Source organism: Arvicanthis niloticus, chromosome 23 (genome assembly GCF_011762505.2).
Source record: "Arvicanthis niloticus isolate mArvNil1 chromosome 23, mArvNil1.pat.X, whole genome shotgun sequence".
NCBI lineage: Eukaryota > Metazoa > Chordata > Mammalia > Rodentia > Muridae > Arvicanthis > Arvicanthis niloticus.
In genome coordinates this window covers 31,053,173-31,076,301 of record NC_133430.1, presented here as the reverse complement: position 1 = coordinate 31,076,301, position 23,129 = coordinate 31,053,173, and the positions used below count along the sequence as shown (strand labels likewise).

The 23,129-nt window shown below is 42.6% G+C and overlaps 1 protein-coding gene and 1 long non-coding RNA gene across 2 annotated transcripts in view; both read right to left on the bottom strand.

Annotated features, from left to right (window-relative positions):
• The window catches only part of Tmed10 (transmembrane p24 trafficking protein 10), a 32,602-nt gene extending 13,458 nt beyond the window's left edge, over nt 1-19,144 (bottom strand). Inside the window, exons 1-2 of the mRNA XM_076921633.1 lie at nt 18,860-19,144; nt 1,190-1,301 (exon numbers count right to left, since the gene is read on the bottom strand). Coding sequence (XP_076777748.1) covers nt 1,190-1,301; nt 18,860-19,084 — 337 coding nt within the window. The 5' untranslated portion in view covers nt 19,085-19,144. The remainder of the gene's footprint in view (nt 1-1,189; nt 1,302-18,859) is intronic.
• A 1,533-nt stretch (nt 19,145-20,677) lies between these two features.
• Nucleotides 20,678-22,153, bottom strand: LOC143436958 (uncharacterized). Its single transcript, XR_013106691.1, has 2 exons — nt 22,016-22,153; nt 20,678-20,823 (listed from the first exon to the last, which is right to left on the bottom strand). It is a non-coding gene; the product is annotated as an uncharacterized LOC143436958 (long non-coding RNA).
• Between the last annotated feature and the right edge of the window lie 976 nt (nt 22,154-23,129).

Genomic DNA, 23,129 nt, shown 5'->3' with positions numbered 1-23,129 from the left:
TTGCCTTTCATGCCTTGGGCTCTGGGTTCCATCCCTAACCTTGAAGGTGGGGGCTAGGAGTGGTGCACACACTTTCCATCCATCACTCAGGAAGAGAGGGCAGAAGGATCTCTGTGAGTTCAAGACCAGCCTGGGCCATACAGTGAAGTAAACTTAAATAGCTCTTAGTCTTCTTGGTCTAAGTCAGATCCTCTCTGTCTTGGTCTAGGAATATATTTCTGTAACAGAGTGCCACCCACAAAATGCAAAGCCCTGGGTTCAATTTCCACCATGGCAAAAAACAAACAACCCTGCTTTTTCTCTCCTTTTTTTTTTTTTTTTTTTTTTTTTTTTATTAATTTTTTAAAAATATGTTTTTAAAGATGCTCTCACACTGTGGGCCAGGAGAGCCTCAAACCCACAGCGATCCGGTGGCTCCAGTTCCCTGAGTGCTGGGATTGCAGGTACATGTTACTCTACCAGGTTTCTGTCTAAACCTCTTCCCTGTCTACTCAAGTCTTCCTTCTCTGGGTGCCACAGCATATAGCATTAACATTTCCCAAGTCCGAGTAAACTATGAAGCTGATCTGAGTATAAACTACACAATTTCTTGTGCAGAATAGTTATCCTATGTCCTTGGTTGATTTGAAGGCCTTAAAGGATCTTTAAAGTTTTAAAACAAACAACAACAAAACCTTTGTGGTAATCTCTCTCTCTATTTGCCTGGCAAGTAGATACAAGTGGATAACATATTTTTTGCTTTTCCAGATTCTATTAGAGCAGATTTGGGTTCACAGCAAAACTAATGGAAAGTAGTCAAGATTTCTCCAGCCCCAGAGGCCCTTACCAGCGCACAGGCAGAGCCTCCCTCATTACCAATGGCTGCCATGAGAGCAGTCTATAGATGATGAACCTACCAGGATGCATTATCACCCCCAGCATGTGTGATGGTAGAATAAATGTACCACGATGTTTACACATCACTGTAGTACCAGACAGGAGGTCCCCTGCCCTCGCACTCTGTGCTATATTTCATCAACCCTTTACTCCACATACAATCTTTTAAAGATGCATCAAGGCTACAAGGCACTCGTCTCTGCATCAGAATAAACAGAACCAAATGAAACTAGGAATCAAGTGTCTCCTGTAACAGGTAGCTCTGAGAGCTGGAGGAGAGGCTTACCACAAGGAAAACACTGTGACTACTTACCCTTGCTCTCAAAACACACTTCAAACATGTCATAGTCTTCTGTGGTAAAGGCAAACTTCCCCTTAGTTGCATCCTCTTTGGCATACAGAATATGGCCAGCAGAATCTGTGATCTAAAGAAGAAATAAACAACAGTTACTTAGTAAAGAACTCTGAGGAAGGGCAATTATAGAAACCGGGGAGATATAGAACATAAAAAGATAGCCAGGGGTTAGGGTTGTTGCTGAACACGAACACACACATACACACAGAGACACACATGTATCTGTTCGCTCTCTCTCATATACATACATACAATTAAAAATAAAAAGTGAATCTCAGACATAGGGGATAAACCAGACTTTCTCTTCAACAAGACATCTTGGTCATTTACACAAATGTTGACTTGTTTCTCGGAGGGGCATAGCAGTCCTCCAAACTTTGAACTGCTCCATTATTAAAGGATCACCTACAAGAACAAATGAAGGACATACCTTGGTGAGTGGTCACATATAAAGTACAGAGGAGACCACAGCGATGTGAGGGGCCAGATCCCAGGCTACAGGTATGCGCATGGTCACTCCTCACTCAAGAGAAGAAGCTACTTTGCAATATGAAATTCAAAACGGAGTGCTTCCTGACATTAAACTCAAGCTGTTAATGTCATCTGTTAAGTGGGATTTTTTTTTTTTTTTTTTTTTTTTGGTTTTTCGAGACAGGGTTTCTCTGTGTAGCCCTGGCTGTCCTGGAACTCACTTTGTAGAGTAGACCAGGCTGGCCTGGAACTCAGAAATCCGCCTGCCTCTGCCTCTCAAGTGCTGGGATTAGTGGGATTCTTTTATAGGTGGAAAGGGATTTTTTTTTTTTTAAAGACAAAGTCTCCCTACCTAGCCCCCCTACCTAGCCCTGGAATTCACTATATAAACAGACTGGCCTTGAACTCAGAGAAATCTGCCAGTCTGTAAGCGCTAAAAATAAAGGCATATACCACCATGCCCTGTCTAGAGGTGAAATCTTAAAAGTAAAATTGAGTAGCGCACATTCAGACCTTTCTGTTGACATGTAGCCTAGGCTGTCCCTGAATCTGCTATATAGCAGATGGTGACCTTCAGTTCTTCACCCTCCTATCTCTTCAACTTAGCAAGTGCTAACTACAGACATTCAGCGCATATGCACGGCCTACTTAAGCTCTTTTAGTATGTTGTAAAAGTTTACCATTTTTAGCCATTTTCCAAAGAAACTGTGATTCAACACTTTATTTATTTGACAGGGTCTCACTATACAATCTTGGCTATACAGATCAGGCAGGTCTTACATTTACAGCGATCCACCTGGCTGCCTCCAGAGAGTACTGGGACTAAAGGTATGTGCTACCAACCTGGACCAACACATTCTTCATATGTGTTAAGTGAATAAATGAAAACACCTTAATTATTAAAAAACCAAAAAACTATTTAGCTAGGTGTGGTGGCACATGTCTTCAGTCCCAGCAGGGAAATCTCTGTGAGTTCAAGACCAGCCTGATCTACTCAGTGAATTCCAGGACATCAAGGGCTACACAGAGAGACCTTGTGAAAACACAAAAACCAAAACTTATTCATCTTAATGTATATGGGTGGTTTGCCTGCATGTATATCTGTGTACAATGTGAATGCCTCGTGCCTACAGAGGCCAGAAGATTGTGTAGGATCCTTTGAAACTGGAGTCACAGATGTGAACTGCCAATTTTGTGTTGGGAATTAAACCCAGATACTCTGGAAGAGCAGCAAGTGCTCTTAACTGCTAAAACAACTCTCTAGCCTCAAACGCCTATTTCTTAAGCTGTTGGTGTCTTAAAAAGCAGAGCAAATCCAGACACAAAGTTAACCTAACCAGCAACTACCACTGCTCTCTTCTGAAGACAGCAGTCTTCATAGGACCTTTCTCACAGGGGTCCTGACAGCTCGGAGGAGCTGTGAACTTCCAAACACTCTGTTCCAACACAAAGCTGCTGAAGCTCCAACGAGCTGAGAGGCAGTGAGGAGGAAATGACCATAGCATACACCTTGCTACCGTCTTGTCCGTTTGTATGTAATGATTCACCATGCCTGTATAAATATTTACATACTAGGTATATAAAAACATTGGCCGGGCAGTGGTGGTGCACGCCTTTAATCCCAGCACTTGGGAGGCAGAGGCAGGTGGATTTCTGAATTCGAGGCCTGGTCTACAGAGTGAGTTCCAGGACAGCCAGGGCTACACAGAGAAACCCTGTCTCGAAAAACCAAAATAAATAAATAAATAAATAAATAAATAAATAAATACATTGATATCTTTTCTTTTGTTTCATCATACATGGAAGTAGAAGCACTTTTTGTTTTGTTTTGAGACAGTAGTCTTGGCCATTCTGAAACTAACGGTGCAGAGCAGGCTGGCCTTGAACTCACAGGCATGTACAACTGGCTAAGTAGAAGCACAATTTAAGAGCAGTTAATTATGAATGGTAGGATGTACATTCTCTTTCTCTCTCCATATATACATGCATATATACATCTCTCCATATATACATGCATATATGTGTGTGTGTGTGTGTATATACACACACACACATACATACACACACATACATACACACACAACACACACACTTATTTCTGATAAGGGGCAAAGGCTATAACACACATGTAGAAGTAAGGGCAACTTATGAAAATTGATTGTATACCATGAGGATTCTGGGAATCTAACTCAAATCAGCCTTTTTTTTTAATGGCCCTTTTATTTTATTTTCTTAATTTTCTACAAAGGCATATGTTACTTAGCATCAAAAATAATAAAGCAATTTTAAAAAATTAAAAATTAAAAAATTAAAATTAAAATTAAAAAAACAGATAACTAGAGAAAGTTAACTTATTAGATAAATTTGAAAGGATGTGTTAGTAAAATTCCTGAATTCTCTAATAATATCAGTATGGTGGTTTGAATGGGTATGGCCACACAGACTCATGTGTTTGAATGTTTGGCCCATGGGAAGTGGCACTATTAGGAAGTGTGGCCTTGCTGGAGAAGTGTGTGACTCTGGAGGCAGGCTTTGATGTCTTCTATGCTCAAGCTCTGCCCATGGTGGATCCGGGAACTAATCAACTCCAACTGAGCTGGCCAGTGTGGTACCAGGCTTCTTCTCTTGAGCAGCAGCTCACCCACCCAGGAAGCACTCAGTTCCCTACAGCCAGCCTCCCTCCCAAAGCACACTGACAACCCCTAGGGAAAGTTCCAGAAGGCAGACTGAAGAGATAGCTCAGTGGTTTAGAAGTTGAGAGCACTTGTTGCTTTTGTAGAGGACCTGGGTTTGGTTCCCAGCTCCCACATGTGAACTCACAACTATCCCTAGCTCCTGTTCCAGAGGCTATGACACCCTTCTCTGACATCCTCGGGCCACAGGCACACATGGCATATGGCATACATACATGCAGACAAAATACATATAAAATAAATCTGAAAAAACTTGAAAGACAGACTGCAGGAACCAAGCCAATGTGAAAACACCAACTTGGATTAGTCTCCTATGAATGATGTCTGAGACAACACAGACTTTTTAAAAGTGAATTTGGTATAAGAGATTTCATTATTGTTTATGGTACCCGTTTAATTCTAAAGGGAGAAGAACTGCAGGTTGCTAAGGTGTGTTTAATCGTAAGAGAACCAGTAGAGGACAACCGGGAAGAAGTGTTAAGCCTATAGCAACAAGCAGTCAGATTTCATCTTGTCCAGGTCACTACAAACACCTTGATTTTACAGGATCGGGCACACATTTGCCCAACCACCTTATTTCCTAGAAGAGAGATTATGATCACCTTACTTTCTCCTAGAATATTAAAAATGTCCTTCAATGATTTTTTTTTTTTTTTAAATTTAATGAAAGGAGCCTTTCCAGATGATAAAAGGACTTAAATGTAGGTCATAAAATTCTTACTAAAGCACGGCAGCAAAGCTGCGTGGGTGATTTGTGACATAAATTAAGGGCTCAGCTGTGTTCCTCCAAAGGACTCCACAATCCATACCTCCAACTGTACTTAGAGGAGTGAACCCTGTTTAATGCCCCCTGCACACTGTGCTCCACTACAATCAGGGAGCACCACTCGCTCTGCCTGCTGCTTGCTCCATGACATCTGAAAAACCATCACAAGTTGAGTTCATTCTAGGGCAACGACTCAATGCATCACTAGAGCTGAAGGAAAGGCCCACCTTAAAAAAAAAAAAACCAAAAGATTTATTTATTTAATGTATGTGAATACACTGTTGCTGTCTTCAGACACACCAGAAGAGGGCATGAGATCCCATCACAGATGGTTGTGAGCCACCATGTGGTTGCTGGAAATTGAACTCAGGACCTCTGGAAGAGCAGCCTGACCCACCTTTTTTTTTTTTTTTTTTTTTTTTTTAAGGTTTATTTATTTTGTGTGTATGAATACTTTGCCTGCATATATGTACACATAACACATGTGTGCCTAGAGGTCAGAAGATGGTCACATTACATCCTCTGAAACTGGAGTTACAGATCGTTGTGTGGTACCGTGAGGTTGCTGGGACTGAACCCAGGTCCTCTGCAAGAGAATCAAAGGCTTTTTTTAAACTGCAGAGCCCTCTCTCCAGCCCCAACCTGTGGAGGCTACAGCTTACAGAAGCACTCGAGGGACAGAACTGTCAAACATGCAGGTTTTTCCTTCAAAGGGAAGAAACGACACTGTTCACCTGGAACAGTGCCATCTACCAACCTGGTGATCTTTTTCATTCCCTGGAGCCAGCCTCTAACATGAACCCCGCACCCAAATCCTGAGCAACCCTCAGTCAACAGCACCCATCTTTATGCTTACTCCCTTATCCTGAGCACTGTTCATCAGTTAATAGAACTCCTTCTTAGGGTTAAGGTGACAAATGCATGGCTAAAGAGATGTAGCTATGCCTAAAGCATGTTGTGATCATGTGGAAACTTTTCCCCAAAGTTGTACTGTGCTAAAAACGTAAACTACTTGATCAGACTCCAGCGTATTTGACCTAGTATTGGCTAAATCATGCTGACCTGAGTTTCACTTTTACCTCATGAGAGGACTCACAGACCAACCCTATCCCACTTTCTTTCATCAGCGTGAAATTTGTCTTTCAGAAATAATTGCAATAATGTTCAGTGTTCCTTTGGACGTCACAATTCTATCCTTATCATCTTGCACTAACCCAATCATGAGAGAGTGTTTTTTGAATACTTGAAAGTCTAAGCAATCGAACTTTCAGGTGGGACTAATTCATACAAACTGCTGGGCATTCAAACAGATCTTAATATTTGCCTTAAAAAAATTAAGTTTTCTATCAAGTAAAATAATTGTAGTTATTTAACAGCAAAGCTCTTATGTCTTGCCCAAACCCCAAAACAACCAACCCCCCCCCCAAAAAAAAGGCACATCTCTTAACCCCAACATCATAATATAAACCAGTAGGTAGCCAAAAATAAGAAATAGGAAACTGAGCCAAACTCAGTGAGTAATCAGAGCCCACAAAGTCTATGGGCTGCAATGGTGAATTACTCTATTTACTGTTTTCCAGGTAGAGTGTTGCCTTGTGGCACTGGATGGCCTGGAATTTGTGGTGACCTTCTTGCCTCAGTTCCTTACCATAATCTAAGCAAATGATGTTGCTTTTTGTTTTGGTTTCTGAGACAGGGTTTCTCTGTGTAGCCTTGGTTGTCCTGGAACTCACCCTGTATATCAGACTGGCCTTGAACTCAGAAACCTGCCTGGCTCTACCTCCCAAGTGCTGGCATTAAAGTCATGTATCACTAAGCCAGGTGCAAATGTTTTTAACTTTCCTACAATTAAAAAATTCTGATTATATATCATCTGCTTTCCAATAAATAAGGTGTGCTTAGTTTTTCTTCTTAAATTCTACAGAATTACCTAGGCAACACACTGAACAACTGTTGATTCTATCTACTGAAATACCAAGTCCTTACTGTCTGCTGCTGTTGTTGTGAAGGCAGGGTCTAACTTATGTGGCCTTGGCTGGGCTGGAACTTAACTGGCATCAAACTTGGGCGACCTCACTAGTGGATCCTACTTCTGAAGCCTGCCTCCCCAGTGCTGGGATTACAGCCTTCAGTAACTATCATGCATGGCTAAACAACAAAATGCTTGTAGTAATTACCATATAATTAATTCTCTGATTAAACAAAGGTAATATTAAGCGCTAAAACTGCTCCATAAATGACATTATGGAACAGGAAGTAATAAAATTATGTTTCTAGATAACAGTTTCTAATGAAAAGCAAACAAAACTCACAACTTAAAGAGAGGAAAAGGTGTTAATTGCATATACAGAGTAGTCAAAGTCAAGACTACCTGAATGCTCACACTGAAACTGTCAACTAAGTGAGAAAACAGGTCACCGGGGAAATAAACTCATCTAGAATTCTATCTTCTTGGGTTAGTTTAAGCAGTGGCTAGGAGTACGTTCTTGAGCTGGTCCAGAAACCTGCCTGCTCACCAATTCCATTACCAAACATTCAAGATAACACCCTGCCTAATTCGGGAGCTGTTAGTAGCTTGGGACAATAAAGCACTTTGGGATAAACCAGAACAGTGCTCACCTGGAGGAAGGAATACAGCCGAGTTTCAAGGGCCTGAAACCTTTTATAGTACATTTGACCTTAAGTCTACTTGAAACTGAGAAGAAAAGCCAGCTGAGTTACATATGATCTGTTTACTGATGAAGCCTACAAACTTATCTCAGGACAAAGTTGCTAGAACTAAGCACGATCAGTTATCTGAAAGGTGCCTGCCATTTTCGACCACAGCCTGCTAAAGCAGATGCAGTAACCTGGCCGCCTGTAGATGCTGGTCTGACCTCACACAGTAGCACCAGGACCTAAAGGAACCTGAATGTGCCCAAGCCCTGGCTCTCTGCATGGCCCCCCTTACCACCACAACTTTCTTTGTATCCCAGCCCGCTCCTGCTCACAGAACACTGGCATTGCTCTAAAATTGCAAAGACGGAAATATCTGGCCACCTGTTGCAACTGTTGGGGGGAAGGGCACCAGAAAAAAAACCATTAACAATACTATCTATTCTAAGAGACAATCTGACAAACAAAAACAGGGCTTCTTGGAGAAATGGGAACCCTGAATCCTAGGACCAATCTGAAAATATACAAGATCAGGTGTCCTATAGTACCAGAAAGTGAAGAAGCCCTCAAAAGCAAACCCCTAGGATGGGAGAATGTGAAAGAGACCAGCCCAAGGAAACTGCTTTGTACAGCAAAGATGAAAACAACTTGATTACCAAGAAAAATTATCAATGGATTGTACTCTCAAGTACACAATATCTATGACTCCGTACAGGCAATGCATGATTAAACAAGTAACTGAGGGAGAAGAGACAAATCTCTCACAGACTAACACCACACCCTGTAGGAAGTGAACCTAACTCCCCACTCCTTGTGTGTGGGCTGGCTGTACTAAATGACTTCACCCCAAAGAACACAGTGTAAAAAGAAGAGCTTCCGTGGAGAAGGCTGACAAACACCAACTCAGGCAGATGACCTGCGACAAGTCACAGTGACATGTAGTAAGAATGACATTTGACCTCTGCAGTCTCCAACCCCATACACACAAATCCAGATTTATCAAGAGAAAACCATCAGAGAGACCCATTAAGAGCCACCCTAGGGCTGGAGAGGTGGCTCACCAGTTGAAGCACTGGCTGCTCTTCCAGAGGACCAGGGTTTGGTTCTCAGTGCCCACACAGTGGCTAACAACCCCTCTAACTTCAGTTTCAGGGATCTAACACTCTCTTCTGGTCTCTGTGGACAACAGGTTCACACATGGTGCATAAACATACAGACACATAAAATAATCTTACAAATCGTTTAAATTTCGTATTAGTGAGAAGATGCAATTCCCTTCAAGTTGGCCCCTATTTACACTGTTGTCTTCTTCAAGTCATGGTCAGCCATGACATAATAATGAGTAAAAGATTTTAAGGAGAACCACCAAATCTTGTGGGTCCTGCCTAGAAGTTCTAGTACAGAATAAAAATATTCTCAACAAAGACATCAACATTTTTTTGTTTTGAGACACAATACAAGATGTCAGTTAAGATGAACGCTTCTGGGGTGAAGAGATGGCTCAGCAGTTAAGAGACCTTGTTTGTGCAGAGCACCCTAGTTCAATTCCAAGACACACATGATAGCTCGAAATCATTAGTGACTGCAGTCTCAGGGGATCCAAGGTCTTCTGGTCTCTCTGGGGACCAGACATGAATGTGGTACAAAGATATATATTCGAGCCAGTCAGTGATGGTACATGGCCTTTAATCCCAGTGTTCAACAGGCAGAGGCGGGTGAATCTTCAAGGTCAGCCTGGTCTACAGAGTGAGGTCCAAGACAGTCAGGCTACATACATGGAGAAATCCTGAAAAATCAAAAAAACAAAAAACAAACAAACAAAAAAAACAAAAAAAAAAAACAAACAAAACTGGATATACATACAATCAAAACACCCATACACGTAAAATAAAATATATTTTTTTTAAAAGATGAGAGATTCTAAGATGGGCATGATAGCTCATGCCAGCAGTCTCAGCACTTGGGAAAACATGAGAGGATCAGGAAGGTGTTCAAAGTCATCCTAAGCTACACAGAGTTCAAGGCCAACCAGGTTATGTTAGACTTGGTCTCAGAAAAACAAAAACAAACAAACAAAGAGAAGAAAAATGATGAGAAGTTCTAGAGACCGACTCTGTTCTATGTTCAAATCACAGTCACATCACTTACTGGTTGTAAAGCCTTAGACATGTTCTTTAACCTCTGTGCTTTATCCACAAAGTAAGGACATAGTTGTGAATACTTCACCAGATGACTGAGGATGTCAAGGCCTAGAGCAGTGCCTGCCACACTAGCACTCAGTGAAATGTTACAGCCATCCAGGACTGGTGGATTATCACAACTGTCTATGAGTCCTAACTCAGAACCTAAGCCATCAAGTTATCCTCATACTTCCCGCTGAACTGCATTAGGAGTGTGCTGTTATCCAAACCGAAGGACAATTGGGGCACAAAGTGGAACAGAATTTCCAAAGCCCTGCGTAGTCACTGCATGGGAATACAAACAACCAAGTCCATCTTCAGAGAAACAGCAAGATACTGGAAACTGTAGGGTACAAAAGCCTAGCAAAGCAGGCTTTCCACACTTTTAGATGACAGAAAGGGAGAGTACATGCTGGAACTAGAGTCTTTTTGTTTTGTTTTGTTTTTCGAGACAGGGTTTCTCTGTGTAGCCCTGGCTGTCCTGGAACTCACTCTGTAGACCAGGTTGGCCTCGAACTCAGAAATCCACCTGCCTCTGCCTCCCAAGTGCTGGGATTAAAGGCGTGCACCACCACTGCCTGGCCACTTAAGAGTCTTATAGAGGGAAACTCAATTGAGAACATGCCTCCAACAGACTGGCCTGAGGGCAAGCCTGTAGGGCATTTTTTGATTAATGATTGAAGAGAGTGGGTCCAACTCGATGGGGGCAGTGCCCCCTGGGCAGGTGGGTCTGGATAATATAAGAAAACAAAGTAAGCAAGTCATGAGGAGCCCGTCAACGAGCCCCATCCCACCATTAGCTGTTTCAGTTTCTGCCTCCACATTCCTGCCTGGCTTCCTGGACTACATGTAAGACCAAGCTGCTTTTGGTCATGTGTTTTATCACAATAGAGACCCTAACCAACATAGTGAGGAATCCAACTCAACTCTAGCATTTCTGGGATGTGGGTTATAATCTGATAAGGAATAAATTACAAGAATAACCTAACAGGAAGCTAGGTCTACTGGCTCATGCCTGTAATTCTAGCACATGTGAGGCAGCTGATCAACTTTGAGACCAGCCTCAGACTACAGTGAGTACCAAGGCAATCAGGGCTTCCAGGTAAAACCCTATCTCAAACAAGCTAACTAAAACAAAAACTCGAGCAGTTGTAGTCTGGGAAAGGAATGACACTGTCAAAGGCTAAGGCTGGCAAGTGGTTCAGACAGAAACCGTCTAAAGGACAAGTGGCGATGTGATTTCAATCCCTGGAACCCACACCACACGGCAGGAGAGAACCAGCACCTTCAAGTTGCCCTCTGACTTCCATATGCGTACCCCCCCATAGGCACCCCCCCCCACCACGGGCACACATACAAACACACACTCGGGCATGTGCAGAGGCAGGGGTAGTAATGCATACCTACAATTCCAACATTTGGGAACCAGAAAGGAAGAAGAGAAGAGTTAGCTTCGGCTACATCGAAAGTTTGAGCCTAGCCTAGACTACTGTCTCCAGTTGTGGGGTGAGGATGGGTGGCAGTTTGGTAAAGTGAGTATTCTAGACGATCTAGCTCAACTTCCTGCACAAAGGAACATGTAAACCACAAGTTGCCACTGTATCTTAGAAACAAAGAACACTGACAGAATTTACTGATCTTTCTTTTCTTTTGTAAAATTCATTTTTATTTTTAATTATGTATGTCTGTGTGGAGGTGCAGGTGTCTCCAGAACTACAGTTATAGGCGGTTGTAAACTACCCAAAGGGGTGCTAGGAACCAAACTCAAGTCCTCTGAAAGCGGTACATGCTAACTCATACATATCCACTTAGCCATCTCTCTAGCCTCTACCCTGATTTTTCAGTCAAGAGCAAATACAAAGTCTATCAACTGTATGTCTGAAGTCAGAAGATCATATAGATTATACTGAGAACAAAGCCAAACTTACACAGCAAGCAGCATTCAACACTACATTCATTCAAATTTTCCACCCAACTCAGCTATGACGTGGCACAATACGCCCAATACTGCTTAAGCTAATATGATCAAGAATGGGGTTTCTGTACAACTGTTGAGATGCAGAAATGGAAACATCCAAGCACCAGTGGGAGAGCAGGCAGATGGTCTCTTCCTACTTCTATCAGTATTTGTTACATTAACTTACCACAGGCAATAATCAGGCTTGACTGGAGGGGGTGGAGAGCAGGGAAGAAGGGAGGGCCAGTCGCTGCCCTAACACTTCTGCGGGGGTGAAGCCAGATCAAATGTTTTTTTTCATACTGTTCCAGAGTTATTTACGGTAAAAAACCTCCAGCATGACCCTCTTAGGCACAAACAAAGCCTTGTTCTCTTTTACAGCTAGCCCCTTGACTTCCCACACATTACGTGGAACAATGAAGTTGGGGCACAGGATAAAGCAGATGACATCAACCTCCCTCAAGTCTGAGGCTTCTTTGGGGGGCCCAAATTCTGGTCTGTGTCCAGCTGGATGATTTCACAGAGGGCCCTACTGTCTAGGCTGCAAGCTGCAAATGAATCTGGGGGCAGTGGCTTAGCATCAAGCACCAGTCAGCAACTGACAAAGTCACCGCACCCCTCTAGGTTACGTCTATAATTTGATCTACTTCCTAAAAGCTGGACTCTGTCTTCAGAAGTTATGACTGATTTCAAAGTCTCAGCAGTCCCCTTTCTAGATGAGTTGGAAGATGCAAAGTTGTAACAACTGGTCACTGCATAAGAGTTCAATGAAGAAACACTATGCTTTAACTTTTATGAAGGAAGAAATACAAGGTCAGGGCTTAAGAGCTTAAGGCCAGAAGATTTGTATGTAATACAAAAAGAAACCAGATTGTAATGTGATCCTATATTAATGTACCAGTTGGCTTTCTGTAGCAAGCCATCTCGTTACTGGTCTGGTTTTTTTTTTTTTTTTTTTTTTTTTTTTTTTAAATCTTTAATCCACTGATAACAGTAACAGTATAAATATCAATTTAAAAGGGCCATTATTTTCACTAAAAGAAAAAGGTGAGCCCAAGTAAGGATTCGTGTGGAAGTGACTGATAAAAGAGCGGCTTATTTCTTCTGAGAAATAAGTAACAAGTACTCTATTGTTTCCCTGTACAGCACAGAAATGTTCTCAACATAGACATCAGAAATATAATCACTTCCTTAAAACCTGGAAACTGTATTACACGTACCTCTTCACACTGTCCAGCATGGGTGTTCATGTCTGCAGTCCCTACACCTAGGCCTATCAGTTCCTATGACAGCTCTTATTAGGACCTAAAGCAGCAGGGTGACATGGATATTGCTATGGATAGGGAGAGGACACTTCCAGCCTCACATGTGGGTAGCAAAGTCTTTACAATCTAGTACTAGGGATGGGTCAGCACAACTCATGCTGTGCAGTAAATGGGGAGGAGAGTGATGAAGTACAGCTGGACATCTCCAACACAAAGTGTGTCTGACACGCAAGCCTTTGCAGGAAAAGCCTATGGCTAGCTAGCCAGAAGATTTCCCTGACCACTTAAATGTCCTTTATTCCACCAATCAGTTTTGCCCTTACTTTTCACTACTGAGAACCATTTTTTTTTCCATTTTGTTTTATGGTTTATCTCTGTTATTTCCACTACAACTCATAAACCAGGTAGGACAAATACTAAATAATAAAGAAATATTTTTAAATATAAGTAGAAGAATCACAAACAGAATACTCAGAACCCCTCTTATTAAAACATTCCATATCACTGGGCAGTGGTGGCACTTGCCTTTAATCCCAGCACACAAGAGGCAGTAGCAGATGGATCTCTATGAGTCTGAGGCCAGCCTGGTCTAAAGAGTGAGTTCCAGGACAGCCAGGGCTTCATAGTAAGACCCTGTCTCAAAACAAAGCAAAACAAAACCCAAAAGAATAGATATAGAAAGACAGATTGAAAAAAGAAAGAAAGAAAGAAAGAAAGAAAGAAAGAAAGAAAGAAAGAAAACAAAAACAACAACAACAAAACATGGTGGTGGTGGCACAGGCCTTTAACCCCTGAGAAGCAGAGGCAGAGTTTGGGGCAGCCTGGTCTACAAGTGAGTTCCAGGATGGCCAGAGCTACACAGAAAAACTGTCTCAAGAAACCAATACACAAAACAAAAGAACCGTTGCACATCTGATCACTTCAATCCCACATGAGGCCAGAGAACAATGAAGTTTTCACTCAGTGGAACAAAACCCAGCTGCTTCCCTGAATCCAGACTCACTCAGCTCACTGCTTTCCCTCCTTGAGCTCTGCGTCCCACACCTCATAGGGGACTGAATGAGATGGAGTAAGTAGCTGAGACCACACACTCTACACTAGCGCAGTCGCTAACAATTCAGTCCGAATCTATGAGTAGAGAGGCGGACTCTTCATTCAGTATTCTACAGGGATGGCAGTTCTCCTCGGTAATCCCAGCACTTGGGAGGCAGAGGCAGGAGGATCAGGAGTTCAAAGTCATCTTCTGCTATCCTGTGTGTCATACAACACTACCTCAAGCCCTTCCCCCAACCCAGGAAAAGAAACATAAGAGAGCTGAGTGTTGCGCTAAGTGCCTATAATCCCAACAGGCAGGGGGCTGCAGGAAGTCAAGGTCAGCGTGAGCTATGCAGAATCCCCATTTTCAAACAAACAAGCCAAAAATGTAGGGGCTGGGAAGCTGGCTCAGCTGACAGTAAAATAAGCATGACCTGAGCCTGGATCTTCAGCACCCACTTAAAAAGTCAAGTGCAGCAGTAAGTGGATGCCTATAATCCCAGCTCTGGGGAGGCCGAGTCAGGAGACACCCTAGAGTGTGCTTGTTAGCCAGTCTTGGGGAGATACAGATTCAGCAAAGGATTTTGTTTTAAACTCTCTCTCTCTCTCTCTCTCTCTCTCTCTCTCTCTCTCTCTCTCTCTCTCTCACACACACACACACACACACACACACACACACACACATCCCTACCTACTGGTTTAAGACATTATGGAGATCAACAAGAAAGTACCACACTACACCAAGTACACCTTCAAGCCTGTCAAGCAGTACATAACAAAAGCACATAGGAGGTGCCCCAAAGCCAAGAATGGGCCAACTTAATAAGCCATAAGCTGGTCACAGGAGCTATGTGCTTGGGGAGTAGATTTTTGAAGCTGAAAGGATACTGTAGGAGCCCTTGAGGCAGACTCTAAGCCAGGAAGTAGTACTAATAGATACTACAGTTGCAAGCAGCTGAGGGGCTTATAAGTAAATTATACATATATATATATATATATATATATATATATATATATATATACATATTACATAGAAATAAATGTTGAAAAAAAAGTCCACTGGGTAGTCATGGCACATGCTTTCAATCCCAGCACTTGGGAGACAGAAGCAGGCAGACAATAAATAATAATAAAATAATAATAAATAATAAATAAATAAAAAATAATAAAAAATTCCTCGTCTCTAATTCCACTCTACATAATAAACTACTAACGATTAAATTTAGTGCTGTCTTTCTAGCCTTTAAACTTATGGTAATGTGGACCCTAAAATACATTTGAATTTATGAATCTATAGCAGATCAGAGGGACATGGAAAATACCATCATGTTTCTTGATCACACATGATGTGCAGAGTGCTATCCACGAGGTAAGCAGACTTCTTTTTCAGTACTAGGGGTCAAACCCAGTGTCTGGAACATGAGAGAAGTACTCTTTCTCTACCAATAAGCTATATCCCAAGCCCCATACAACACCAGCTATCAAGTATTCACAGCAAAAAGATAAAACTGAGTCTGATTACATACTTATTCTTTACTCCTTTTATAAGAAATATGGGGAGGGGAGGTGTGAACTGCCAGATGCAGGTGATGGGAACCCGAGGTCCTCCATGAGAGTAGTATTTGTTCTGATGCTAAGCTACCTCTCTGGCCAACACACTCATTTTAAGCAAGACTTTTCAAACAAGTAGGGAATTAAAAATTTTTTGCTATAATTTATTGTGTGTGTGTGTGCATGTGAAAGTTTACAGGACAACTTCTGAGAGCTGATTCTCTCTCCCCACCATGTGGGTTCCAGGAGTTGAACTCAGGCTTAATGACAAGAGTCTTTACCTACTGGAACATTCCATGGGTGGTGAAATCTTAGTATGTTCTGGGTATCATGTGACATTATGGAATCATTGCGGGATTTCATGTGTTTTGTTTTGAGTGAGGGGTCTGAATTTGTTAAAAGCAGACAGCTCACACTCACCCGATTCAGTGATCTCACCTCACCTGGTTTTCACTATGTTGCTCAGCTAACCCTCCTACCTCAGTCTCCTCAGCAACTGCACCTAGCTCACTGTTATTTCTGAAAAGGTGTAACATGGCCATAGAACATAGTAGTCATGTTCCTATGTTTTAAGAGACTCAAGCTGGGCTGAAATGCTAGTATTGAAGATTTCCTGGGAATGAGACAATTTAGTAGAAAAGAATACAAGGAAAGGGTGAAGATTGAACAAGTATGGATCTGAAGAATTACAAATTCTGTGTAACACATGTAAATAGATATATTCTCCGTAACAATGAAAATGAGACACCACCCAATAAGACACCAATCCAAGAAAACTCCGGACTTTGACAAAATTTGTACTTTGTATTTCACTTGAAACACCAGATGGAACAAAAGGGCCCACGTGTTTGCAGGTCGGGATTCATCAAGAGCAAGCACGCTGGCAAACAGCTATAATCCCGGCACTTGCAAGGCTGAGCTAGGAGGACAGAGGGTTCCAGGCTAACCCAACCTTCCAGTGAGGCCTAAAACCAAGGGGAGGGAGTGCTGCTCACTCCAAGTTCACAATCTCCGCCACACCAGTTCCACCACACTTATCGTGGCTGTTTCCCGGGTTTCTTTTTTAGTGTCTGGCTCAACTCACTCCTAGGCGCTATCTACTTGGCATTCGGGTTTAAGATTCCGTAGTCCAACTAAGCTGCTTAGGAGAGAGACAACAGACAAAAGGAGAGTAATGGAGTGTTGGAGAAATACTAGTGAGCTGAAGCACAGACTCCTTCCTGCTGGTGATGTCCCTTCACCAGCCTCTGACCCATCCAGATATTCACTACTGTAAGGTTGAACCATGGTTCCTGTTTCGACTGAACAGAATAGAAGCAAGGCAATGTGCATAACATTATAGAAAATATGAACAGGAAAACAATCCCTACCCTTAGGAAACTACTAATAGCCTAATAAGGGAGACAAAGGATAAGCAGAGACTGTTACAGTGAGTGCTGTTCAGGAAGGCCCTATTTACAACACAAATTGGAAACTACCAAACATAGGAAGCTTCAAGACAGATCTCATGAGGCCAGTGTGCAGAGTTGAGTTGGCAAGAGTAAACAGGCAACAGTGAGCTCTGGAAGGGTTTTCAATCACAAGATTCAAGGAGAGACAGCAACGTTGAAGAGCAAGGTCTTCTTTAGCTGCTCAGATTCTTTGATTCTAGGCACTACTTCTCTTCTACTCTGGAGCCAGCATTACCACACCCCAGACACTGTACCTGTGTCTTTAAAATGTACCACCAACACTTTCTTGGTTGAAAGTTCAATATTTAAAGGGATAACAAAAAGATCGCACACCAAACAATAGCCCTGAAATAGTTTTTCTCTCCCAAATAGTCTGTTACATTATCACTACTGTGGCCATATTCATACTTTAAATGGAAACAATATAACTGAAGCTTGTTAAAATAAAACTGTTGAGATGCTCAGAGGTTTACATCACTTGTTGCACTTTCAGAAGACCTAAGTTGGGTTCCCAGCACCCATATAGTGGCTCATAACCATCTTAAACATCAGTTCTAGGACATCTGATGCCCTCTTCTGGCCTCCACGGGCCCTAGGCACCCACAAGGTATACATATGTACATGCAGCCAAAAACAAAAGTTAAAAAAATACAAACAAACAAACAAACAAAAAAACCACCTTAAGTAACTGTTTCTATTTGGCTTAAGAATGTGAAGTTTTCCTCCTGTTAAAAAGAAACAAAAAAAAAAAATTACTAGTGCTTATTGTGAATGAACACAACCAACTCGACTACTAACAACTCAAAAAATCTAGTCAAGCAAAACTCCACTGAAAACTGGGACCAAACGGCATTAAGTAAAGTAGCTGATCTAGATGACCCTGGTGTAGCTAAGAGAAGAGACTAGGGACTGTGACCATCTTGTGATCAATAATAAACCCCAGGAATCACAAATAAGAAGCAAAAGAAAGATTTTTTTTAGCACTTTTCCATCAATACACGTAGCTGGCCAATTCCATCTCCAACAACTGTTCATTCTACCTGAGCCTCAGTTTCTGTGTTTCTATAAGGAGGCCAATCATAACCATGTGTCCCACAGGGTAGTGTCTGAGCACAACCATAAGTGGCACAGGAAGTGACACTTCAGATGCTTAATAAATAACACATTTTATTAGTCACGGACAACGTTATTTATTGTCTGCTTTATTCTGTAGGTGTCGAGGTGTCTTATGATGTCAATTCCCCACTGATCCTCTTAAACGATTCTCAGGAAAATCACGTTACTGCTCTATTTCCGAGACTTCACAGACACAGGACCCTGATGACAACCCGAAGTCGAAACAGCCCCAGGTCTCTAGACTCTAGGTCCGCCGATACCTCTCTGCCCTTCCAAGGGCCCCGACTTTGGCGCGAAGCCCCGCCCCGCGAACCCCAACGCGCGGGGTGAAGGGGCGGTCCCCACCGCGCGTACTTAGCGCTCAGGGATGGGGTTGGGGGAGGCCAGGCCAAGCCCAAGCCTCTGCCTGCCGGCCTTCCCCTACCTCGGCCTCCCTCCGACTACGCCTGCCCTCTTGCCGCCCGCCGCCGCGCCGCCCAGGGCCGCACCTTGAGGTGGGTGCGCAGGCCGCCAGCGCCCCCAGACTGGTCCGTGATCTCGTAGGCGCCCGTCACCAGCAGGTCCTTGTGGATCTCCTCGCGGAGACACTTGCGAGAGTTCACGGGCAGATGGAAGGAGATGCCGAGAACCGAGCTGGGGCCGAGAAGGAACAGAAAGAGCAAGGCGGACAGGAGAGGGCCAGGCCAGGATAGTGGGGCAGACAAACCAGACATGGTGCCGGAGCCTCGTTCACCACCCGGGGCCTCTAGCGCGCCGGAACCGGGGGGAACCACGTGACTCGCCTCTGACCTGGCGAGGCCGTCGGCGCCATTTTGGAGATTGGCTAAACAGAAAAGGAATGTGAAGCAAATAATTTTTAAAAGGAAGAAAATATTTGACAGTGTGTCATAACCAGGGTTTAAGGGGCTATAGAGAAGTTCCCAGGAGTTTTTCGTACAAGTTTCATTTTTTATTGTGGTGAAAGACTTCTGAGTGAACCATAGTAAGTATGGGCAGCCCCGGAAGTAGTTGTTTTAAGCCCCCGGAAGTGGTTCATACGAGTTTTAAAAATCGGTGACACCATAGCAACCAGGCCCCAATAAGAAACAGCCACAAGGCCTTTCTCTGGACCCGCCCACCGGCTGCGTAGACTCCGGGCTAAGGCACAAAATGAATTTCGGTGTCCTGACGCTTACTCTGATAGGTGTTGGGACAGTGAAGCACTGAAGAGGAAAAAAACACAATAGAAAATTTTAATTTGGCTTTTAGTGAGTGTTGGCCACTAACTCAGAGAAGAACGCGTAGAGGTCAACAGGTGACCGTGAATTGGCAGGTTTCCAGTTAATGCCTCTCAACCGAGTGTCCGGCCTGGTGCAAGTCTGGTGTTCACAGTGCATTTATTTATTTAAGAAACATTTTTGGTTTTGATTTTGTTGTTGGTTCGGTTTGGCTTTTTGAGACAAGGTTTCTTTGTGTAGCCCTGGCTCTCCTAGAACTCTTTGTATAGGCCAGACTGGCCTCGAACTCACCTGTCTCTGCCTTGTAAGTGCCGAGTTTAAAGGTATGCACCACTGCCCTGTTCTTCTGTAGTAAGCTGACTTATATAGGACTAGTTCATTCATTCGTTAGTAAGTCTTGATTACCTACTGTGTGCTAGAGACACTACACTCAGTATGTCTAATGTGTTTATTGAGGTACATCCTATGTGCTCAATAGACTTAGCACCAAGCAGTGGAGATACACACCTTTAATCCCACCAGAGCTACACAGAGAAACCATGTCTTGAAAATCCAAAAAGCAAACAAACACACAGGCAAAATTCATATCTATAAAATAAATAAATCAATAGACTTAGTGATCTTATGTTTAATCAGGAATAAAGTAATCAAACTAAATATTCCTTAACAAAATAATTACTATATAGTATTTTGTCAATTCAAAAAATATTTAGTGCCTGGCATAGTGGCACACACCTTTAGTCCCAGCACTTAGGAAGCAGACACACATGTATCTCCTTGAATGGAGGCCACCCTAGTCTACATATTGGGTTCCAGGACAGCCAGAGCTACATAGTGAGACCATGTCTTGGAATCAAAACAAAAGTTTAGCATCTTTATGTTACAACCATAACAAATGTTATGGAGCTGAAAAATATACTAAGAACCACGCTCAATATAACATGCCTGTAATCCTAGGGTTTGACAGGCGAGGAAGGAGGATGGCCTTGAGATTGAAGCTAGCTTGGACTATATAGTGAGTTTTGAGACATTTTGTACATGTCTCAAAAAGCAGATACTACAACACCAAAGAATAAACAATAACCTATGTGTGTAACTGTAATCCACTTTAATGTCTCTTGAACAATAGTAAAAAGATCAGAAGATGACTTTTCTGCCCATAGTAATTTAGATGGTTGTTCTTTTGTTTCGTTTTCGGTTTTTTATAACTCCTTTCTGTCTACCTGGTTCTTTTCCTGGAACAGAAGTCAGAAAACAAAGCAAGCACAAACATAATAGAGTTGTTAAACATTTTAAAATCTAGCAAATACTATATAATATTTTATGAGGTATCCACTTAGGAACATTCCATTTGATTGTTTTATCCCTCATCTAAGCTAAGATTGATAGTCTACTGAGTATATCTTGATAATTTGCATAGCATCTCCCCCCTGAATGAAGGAGAATTGACATAATTATTCTAATTCATTGTTCACTCGAGTTTTGGGAATCTTCTGACCATTTGCAAGAGATTTGCAACCTGTAAATTACCCGTGCATATGTTTTCTATACCTTTTCATCTTACCTTTTATACAATATTTAAAATATCTTCTCTTTTTTTTTTCTTTTTCCTTTTGAGACAGGCTCTTTCGACCCAGGCTGGCCTGGGACGAAGTGATTCTCCTATCTCTGCCTGCTAAGTGCAGGTATCCACCACCAGAAATGGTCTATTTCACATATCCTAATGGTCTCATCTGATATTTTCAAAGGTCCTGTTGGATAATTTAGACTTTTTTTTTTTTTTTTTCGAGACAGGGTTTCTCTGTGTAGCCCTGGCTGTCCTGGAACTCACTCTGTAGACCAGGTTGGCCTCGAACTCAGAAATCTGCCTGCCTCTGCCTCCCAAGTGCTGGGATTAAAGGCAATTTAGACATTTTCATTTTCCAGATAAGGAAGCTGAGGGGGCCCCCTTCCCCCATAAAGTTCTACTTTTCCTTGTATTAGAAGCTGAAATGAAGTTCCCTCCCCTACTACACAATTTCATTACTTCACTGTGATATACTTCAGTCTTCATAGTCCCCTAAATAAAGTGTCACAGTTCTTCAAGCTAAGCAACACCAATGCCTTAAAACACCACCCAAGTTTCTTAGCATCTCATACCCTCAGCTTCCTTATCTGTCAATATTCAGAATCCCAGGGGCCAGTGAAAGAGCCAAGGGTAACGTGGTACTTGTTACCAAGTTTGAAAACCTGAGTAAGATTCCTGGGACCCACATGGCAGAGGAGAAAACCAGAAGTTGTTCTTTGACTTCTACCCTTCCACATGGATGATAGATAGATAGATAGATAGATAGATAGATAGATAGATAAATGTAAAGCAACAACAATTCAATCCCATAGCTTAAAAGTGAGGAAGGGCCAGGTGTGGACAGATATGGAGGTAGTTACCTTTAGTCCCAGCACTAGGAGGCAGAGGCAGGCAGATCTCTGTGAGTTCAAGGGCCGCACGATCTGCACATTGAATTTCAGGACAGCCAGATTGTCATATCTGTGTGAAGACCTGTGTCAGGAAAAGAAAAAGGGACAAAGGTCAGAGCCATCTTCTGGAGGACACTGTAATATTTTGCAAATCGAGAAACGGAGGCTGAAAACTCAAGTTCCTTCCTGTATCACACAGAGCTCTTGAACCCGTCTGGTCCTGTGTTTCCACGCCTTCCCCTTGGCCCTGCCTTCTCTCATTTATTTCCCCTCTCGGCTCCCATTCTTCTTATTTCCTGTATTTACTTCTCTGCCTCCCTAGCACTGTTTCTTTTTTGTAAGGACAAAGATTTTTGTCTAGTTTGTTCACTGCTTTCTCTTCTTAACCCAAAGTAATGCTGCCCCGCAGGCACGGCAAGTGCTGGCTCCAAAAAGGCAAGACTGGTCCTTGCCTAACAGCACACTCCTCCCTTTGTTCTCCAGCCATTTTCACACCAATTTACTGAATACATCATGTGTCTAAACTGCAATCCTGACTTCAGTGTCACCAATATTATGCACTTTTTTTTTTTTTTTTTGCTTTTGTTTCTTTGGAACAGGTTCTCCATATTTAACCCAGATGGTGAACTCTAGCCTCCTGAGTGTCAGAATTGCAGACATGTTCAACCACACCTAGCTATTTTTCCCTTATTGGAAAATATGTCTATACAAGGACACAGAATAGCAAGAATAACAAAATCTCTTCTGGAGAGCAGGAAACAGCTCTAGGGAACCGAACTGTTTTTTGTTTTGTTTTGTTTTGTTTTCCAGACAGGGTTTCTCTGTGTAGTCTTGACTAACCTGGAACTCACTCTGTAGACCAGGCTGCCCTCAAACTCAGAGATCTGCCTACCTCTGCCTCCCACTACCACTCAGTGGGAACCAAAACTTTAAGTTCTGAACCTGGATTGAAGAAGGCACCCTCTTACATGCATGAGAGAAAGGCCTCATTGGAACTGGTGATGGACTAGAAAGTGTGCCATAGCCAGAGGAAATGCTTCTTCCTGACCAGCTGTCCTGGGCCATCATGCCTATCATCTGAAAC